The sequence below is a fragment of the Anneissia japonica genome, unplaced genomic scaffold (genome assembly GCF_011630105.1).
Source record: "Anneissia japonica isolate Jap-2015-1 unplaced genomic scaffold, ASM1163010v1 scaffold997_len2565447_cov190, whole genome shotgun sequence".
NCBI lineage: Eukaryota > Metazoa > Echinodermata > Crinoidea > Comatulida > Comatulidae > Anneissia > Anneissia japonica.
This window is the reverse complement of record NW_022696369.1, coordinates 8,187-15,926: the sequence shown is the minus strand read 5'-3', so window position 1 is coordinate 15,926 and position 7,740 is coordinate 8,187. Positions and strand designations below refer to the sequence as shown.

The 7,740-nt window shown below is 37.6% G+C and overlaps 1 protein-coding gene across 1 annotated transcript in view; it reads right to left on the bottom strand.

The window, feature by feature from the left end:
* Positions 1–7,740, bottom strand: part of LOC117101931 (MAM and LDL-receptor class A domain-containing protein 1-like) — a gene marked incomplete at its 5' end in the record, with an annotated part of 32,422 nt that overhangs the window by 17,918 nt on the left and 6,764 nt on the right. The window contains 2 exons of the mRNA XM_033242044.1: positions 267–360; positions 494–747. Coding sequence (XP_033097935.1) covers positions 267–360; positions 494–747 — 348 coding nt within the window. The remainder of the gene's footprint in view (positions 1–266; positions 361–493; positions 748–7,740) is intronic.

Below are 7,740 nucleotides of genomic sequence, written 5' to 3'. Positions count from 1 at the left end.
CATACATACATACACCCCCAACAGGGGCAAATGCAGATTTGTTTCCAGGCTAATGGGGAAAAGCAGGGTGTGTTTCCACACCTCTATCCCCCCCCCCAAATACAAATCATAAATCATAAATAATAATGACAGTTTATATTGTGTTCACAGTGCTATGAAGCACACCTAAATTGAATATATATAAACATATATATATATATGTTTATATATATAATTATTAGATTTAATCATTATAGTTGCTTTTTGAAAATATTATATTCTTATACCTTGTAATTGCCACCAGCTACAAGGAGATTGTTTGTAGAGAAAATCATCAATTCCAACTCCACTAGAATAATTTCTTCTAAAAATTAATACAATCTAAAAGAATAAAATTTTAGGCTAAAATAATATATTCAGCGAAATCGAATCATAATACTGTTTTTATATATTTTTTCGTATATAATAAAATATTACTCTATAAGATGTCTATTATTAAGATGTTAAAACTGACGTAAAATGTAGCTGGTACGGTTGCACGAAGGGAAACTTGTTGTAACTGCCATTGTCCGTCACCATGTCCAAGTGAGGAGGTCACTGCTAGAGGGTCTCCAACGTGTCCGTTTAAAGATTGTAGGTATATCAGTAATTCTCCGGTACTTCTAGGGTGAAGGTAATACCAGAAAGAAAAACAAGTTTCAGAACCTGATGACGTCAATAATGGTGAATACAGCACAGCTTTGTCATATTCGGAATATATGTAGTGACCTGTAATAGAAAATAGTCATAATAACGAAATCTAAGTAATTAAATATGTAATTAAAGCCAGGATCCAGAGGGAGGAAATGTTTGATACGCTGTACAATTGATTTTCTAAGACACAAGAAGGGTGTTTGGCGAAAGACTCAGGAACTCTTAATATAAGATACAGATTTTTTTTAACATGTAAAAACTGGGAAAAGAGGGAGTCACCGCACTCTTCCCCATTTGACAAAATATCAACAATCAAATTTCCTCCGGAGCCTGACTTTACAGTATAGTGAAGACTCCCTTAACAAAACCTAGCACTTGTAGTCTTTCATCGACGTTATCACTCTGACTGGGTTAGAGGTAGGGGTTTAATTTTAACGAATGTAAATGACAAGTAGTACGCGTCGGTTGACATGTTCTAAAACACCAGCTTGATTTCACATAAAAACTGGATTAGTTTAAGACGTTAAAGTGTTGAGGAGTTTAATTGTTAGATGCTTCTCTTTGGAACGATTATGGTACGTGTAGTAATGAAATTAAACTAAAAATTACGTCCTTTAAAAAGCCCAAACCACCTATGGAAATGGCACTTTCAGTCTTACAACTGGTTTCCAAAGGTCTCATTTTCAATATTTGTTGCAAAAAATAGATGAGCATCAAGAATGCCCACATCCATGTCAGCCACACCATGGCCGGGACTAGGGCAAAAAAGTTTTCAAAGGTCTTTAATGTCATGTGTACGTGTGCAATAACTCAGACTAATATTATACAGATACAGATTGTAGTTTCCATGTGAAGTAAGAGGGCAGTATATGCCTCAGTGGCATTATCATGACATCTCCCCTTCTTTGAGTTTTTATGAACATACTGTAATAGTATCATGTGGATTTTAATTATATTAATTATATTGCAATAAGGAACAGTTTGTTGACTAATTCTTGTTGTTTAAAAAGATCTTAAAACGTTGTTTATATTTGCAATAAAGGCAATTTGATGATTATTATATAAAGTTTCTGACTTCTATTAATAAATGTATTTATCGTGTTATTGTGTTGCAGGTAATTCCATATTATCACATAATCATCAGGCATTCATTATGGAAACATAAAACATTAACTAATTCTACTAAAACAGATTTAACAGTTCAAACTTCCATTTTAAACGATAGTGGTGCTTAACTGTGCACAATGTATCTTGTGTTTAAAGTTCACAAGTCAAGGCTATTGACTGATTTAATACGACGTCTTGTCCGTGTAGTTTGGTTTGAGTGTGGTCGTGGTAATTCAGGCTCTGTTGTGTTGTCGATTCTTGTAGCATGATTTTCGTAGTGAATTCGGGTATCACAAGTACTGTTATCATTGTTTGTGTTTGCATCCGGCATTTGTTGTATGTTCTGCCGGTTTCTCCTGAATTGTTGTCCACTTGTGGTCTAGACGATGTATGATCTTGGTTCCTTTGACTAAGACAAAAGTTTTACTGGACTTGACCAGTTTTTGTTGTGACTAGTTCTAATGTGCACTGTGTCTTCTGGTATCAGATTGGGCAAGGGTTAAACTGATGTCACTGATTGAAGAAGTGTTCATATCGCTTCTTTGCTACGGTGTCGTTGTCTTTCACTTTATGCATATCCGGCAATTTTGGTTTGCAATTTCTTTGCATGTGTCGGAAATGTTGTTCTTGGTTGACGTCCCATTAACATTTGTGCTGGGCTGTGTCCTGTTGCTTCGATTGGTGTTGACCTATATATCACCAGTGCTAGTACAGGATCATTTTGGTGTAACATAGTTTTCGCTGTTTGGACAGCATGCTCTGCTTCACCGTTTCCTTGTGGATAGTGTGGACTTGTCGTTACATGTTGAAATCCATACTCTGCGGCAAACAATCTGAATTGACGGGATGCGAACTGTGGTCCGTTGTCTGAAACCAGAGTCTCTGGGATTCCCCAACGGGCATATGTTACTTTTACTGCCGTGATGACCTTCTGGCTTGTCGTGTCTTTTTGTAGATTTATCATTTTAATGTACCTTGAAAAGTAGTCAGATACTATAAGATAATGATTTTTGGTCATCCATCTAATATCTATTTCAGAAGTGTTTGGCATTCATGTTTGGTTGCTTTTCTTATCTGCTCTAGCTTTGATGCTGATGCAGGCCAGGTGGTTGTTATCGATTCAACATAGAGTGCTACAGCTTCATTTGTAGTAGATTCGCTAACACTCATTGGGCTTCTGGACAGTGTGTGTGCAATAACCATATCCTTACCTGGTACATGTTTTGCTACTGGATTGTATCTCATTTACCTCATGGTTAATCGTTGACACCATTTCGGAATTTTGTCATGGTCAATGTTGTTGATAAGTGGAACTAGTGGTTTGTGATCTGTGAGAAGAGCAAATTTTTCTAGTCCACAAAGATATCTATGAAACCGTTCAGTTGCCCATACTGCTGCTAAGAGTTCTTTTTCTATTTGAGCGTATCGGCATTCGCTCTCAGTCTATGTGCGTGATGCATGCGCTACAACTTTTAGATTATCTTTCTCTCCCTGCAGCAGAACAGCTCCAAGTCCGTAACTGCTTGCATCTGCTGACAGAGTAATCGGCTTGTTTGGATCATAGAGTGTTAATGTAGGTGCTTTTGTTAATAATTCTTTGATTTGCTCAAAGGCATCTTGTTGTGTTGGTCCCAATATCCATGCAGTTAAATCTTTCAGCAACACATTTATTGGTCGAGTGCCTTCTGATAGTTTTGGAATGTAACGACCTACACAGTTGACCATCCCAAGTATGCGTCTTAATTCGCTAACATTTGTGGGTGGCTCTAGACTGCATAATGACCTTTATCGTGTTTGGGTCAACGCTTTGTTCCTTCTGCGCTGAACCTCTCTCCTATATACAACAGCTCTGATTGTCTAATCTGGCATTTGCTTTAGTTCAATTTTTTTCTCCACCATTTCGTAGACCCGGTTCAATCTAGAATCGTGCTCTTCCATAGTACGGCCTGATACTATGATGTCATCTTGTACAACTGTTGTGCCTTTCACATTTTCCAGCATATCTTGCATTTTCCTTTGGAATATTTCACTTGCACTAGTTATACAAAAAGGAAGTCTCCTAAATAAGTATCGTCCCATCGGTGTGATGAAAGTTGTTACTTTTGAACTCTCTTCACACAAAGGAACTTGGAAATATCCACTTGTTGCATCTAATGCTGAAAATACAGTTGCACCTGCTAGCTTGTGTGTTATGTCATCTAAAGTTGGGAGAATATATCTTTACCGTTTGATTGATTTGTTTAGTTGACGTAGATCAACGCAAAGCCGGGCATTTCCTGACTTCTTAATTGAGGGTTACTGCCATTGGTGCACACCATTCTGTTGGTTCGGTCACTTTTTCTATGACCCCTGCTTCCTCCATTCTCTTTAACTCTTTCACTACTTTTGGTAGAAGAGGCGGTGGTACTCGAAGAGGTGAGTTAATGTGGTATGGAATGGCTTCATCCTTAAGTCGAAACTTGACAGGGTCAGTTTTCCGTAGGCCGATGGTTTGATGGTTGATTTCCTGTATGTTGGTACTGATTAGTCCCATCTTCATTGATACGCTACGACTGAGCAAGTTACTTGTAGTTCCGCTAATAACATGAACATCAAACTTACACCGTTCATTGTTATGAGTTGTTTCAGCTGTAAATTTCCCTCTAATTTCGTTGTCGAGTTCTTGAAAGTTGTGTGTGTTGCTATTAGCTTTGGCTTGGGATTTAGACTACGGTAAGTATTTTCAGATATTATTGTTACATCAGCTCCTGAATCGATCTTGAATTTAATCGTAACATTCTCGATTTTCAGATTCACTATCCAAGGCTTCTCATCTTTACCACTGCATGTCACAGTGCTTAAAAACAACTCCTCAAACTCATCACTTAATAACACTTCACCAACTCCTTTGGTGCAGCACATCTTTGCAAAATGGCCCCTTTTGTTGCATCGCCGACATGTAACACATTTTGCTGGACAAGTTTCACGCTGGTGTGCATAACCACAACGAGTGCATTGTTGACTATTTCTTCCACTACCACTATCATTATTATGGCTTTGTCCACCCACTCTAGGCTGATTTGGTCTAGGCTTATATTTGTAAAGTTGTCTACCACGTCCCCTGGACACGCTTGCAATGGTTACAGTCGATTTACTGTCTGTACTTAGTCCTTGCTGTTGGTTTCTAACTTGTTTTCAGCATTTCTAGCAAACTGAACTGCGCCCTCAAGTGTGAGCTTGGTCATCATTTGTAAGTCTTTGGACACGTTTTTATCTCTTAATCCTACGACGATCATATCTCTAATATTTTCTGTCTTAACCTCCTGTGTTTGGAAATTACATTTTTCAATCATATCGTACAACTATCGTATGTATTTCTCAAAAGATTCCCCTTCATTGTGTTGCCTCTGAAAGAACGTGGCTCGCTCATGAATTAAATTGATTTTGGGAATATTAATAAAGTGATCATAAAATTTATCTCTTAATTTACTGTTATCCGATTGATCATCCTCTTCTTCAAAAACAAATGATTTAAAGATTGTTTCGGCTTCCATTCCCATTGAGTATATCAACGCCTCCATGTTTATTCTCCATATTGTACTACATCAAGATAAAAGGCAGTATATGCCTTAGTGGCATTATCATGACGTTTAATGTGATGACATTTAATATTAAATAAATCAAATACACTAGAGGGACGAACAACATGGGCAAACAGGGGCAAAAAAACAAAAAACAAAAAACAAAAATTTGAGATAATTGAATGGATGCACAATTCCATTGAAAGGTTGATTCATATCGGGTAATGCATAGCTACAAAGACAGTTTATTAAGCGAAGATGCACCAGCATGGAAACCTTTGTGCAATCAATCACTCTCTATCGAGGTCAGCAGGTATGTGCTGTCAGACAACCCCATGCACAGTGACCACAGTACACTGATATGTATGCATACAGTATCTCCATTGACGACACACCTTTAGTAGACTTACTCTTTTAATAAAGTACAGTTTTTGTGTAGACAACATATGACACTTTTGACGTGTAAGTTTTGCTCCCTTATTGTTTTCAAGTACAGTACCTGGTTTAATCATATTGTGTAATTTAAAAGATATATTTGTGAAATTGTATAAACCTGTTGTCTCTAATTGACATGAAACAGTGGCGTAACAGGCGTGGGGGCAGACTTCCCCCTGACGGTTTTTACCGGGCTGAATTAGCCGTCGTATTGGGCTGGGTAATAAGAGAAAAGAAAGAGGGGAGAGGGAGGGAAAGAGAAAGAAGAGGAAAGGAAAAAGGAAAAGAAAAAGAGGAGAGAAAAATAAAGACAAGAATAAAAAGGAAGATATCATAATGACCAGACTCACAACACGCTGCAACCTCTTCTCCGCTTCACTCCTTTGATCTAAGCTGCCAGATGGCGTAGGCTAACCACCGGGGAACAAGGGAAAAATATCTATCTTTGGAAAATCTTTCCCACCCCTTTTAATCCCCTGAAAGTGCCTAAAAATCTCAAATTTCGCGCGCTTTGCGCGTATTTCTTGTCAGAGCAGGCCAATTTCCTCTAAACATTTTAGGGATTTTGGATCAATTCCAACGAAATTAGAATTAAAAACACCAGGGGGGGGGGCAAGGGGAAAATATCCATCTTTGGAAAATCTTTCCCCACCCCTTGATAAATGCCCTTTTCATCCTCTGAAAGTTCCTAAAATCATCAAATTTCGCACACGCCCCCCCCCCCCCTATTTTTTTGCAAAGAAAAAAATACACCCACAGTGTTTAAGTCTTCTTTTCCTACCAAAAACACCCTAGGAGAGTACTATTCATAATCCACTTGGTGAGAAATAGAACACTTGTAATTTACTAAGTGTTAATATACAGTAGCGGATTTTGTTGTTTGACGACTTTTTTAACGGTTTTTGGATATTAGTTTTCCTTTTTGCTGATTTCGTGATTTTTATGTTCAATGTTACTGAGAAACTTCATCATGTTTTCTAGAAGTGAAATTTCTCTTTTGAAATGGTGTACATTTATGAGCCTTTGTATTTTGTCAAAGATTATGTTGTGAGTAGATGAATTATTACTAATTTAATGACACATGTCAGAGTTGCATTTTGCAGGTACCCTGTATATTAAAATTTCTTTTAAAAGGCATACACCTATTATTATTTTTTTTTATTTATTTGTTACTGAAAACTACCATGCTAGATAGTCAAAATCGACTCAATACAACCTCATATTCCTCAAATGTGCTGGGCTTCAAGAGGCTTTCGCCCCCTTGGACCCCCACCGCCGGGGGCCCTAGGCGGCCCACTGGCCCCCAGCCTAAGGCTGCTCGCTTCGCTCGCAGATGACACCCCCCATTTTTCTGGCAGGCTGCATCCGCCCATGCCCTCGGTGCTTCGTATCTTGACTGGTCGTCCATCTTTACTTTGGTGCCCCCCCCCCCCCCCCTTATGCTAAATCCTGTATCCGCCCCTGAACAAGTACTAGGACTAATTCTTAAAATGTTTTCAACTTTGCACATAATATAACTAACGTGACTCGTCTTTTAAAATAAGGACCTATTTTATGCCCATCTTATACCTAAAATCTGAAAAATGTGGACACATTTCCTGCATACAAACTGAATAATTGGAGCACTTAAAAAGATTGGGACCGGTGTTACACCTCAAATATAAAATTATGTGAACTGACGTTTTAAAAAGTGGACTCATTATTATTATAGTTGAGATCATTAGTGAATATACTTTTTTATGGCAGTTTTGTGGCTTTTATATCTGATGTAATGTGATTGTAGCTTAATAACTTATTCTATTAAGACAGTACATTATTTTAACATTATATTTTGATAATTATGTAAAAAATTAAAATCCAATTCGGCTTTGTTCAAACGAAGAGTAATCTTTTCATATTTTCTTAATAAAGAAACTGGTAATCTTCTTGAACTGAAATCCTTGATAATAGAACCAAATGGACGTAA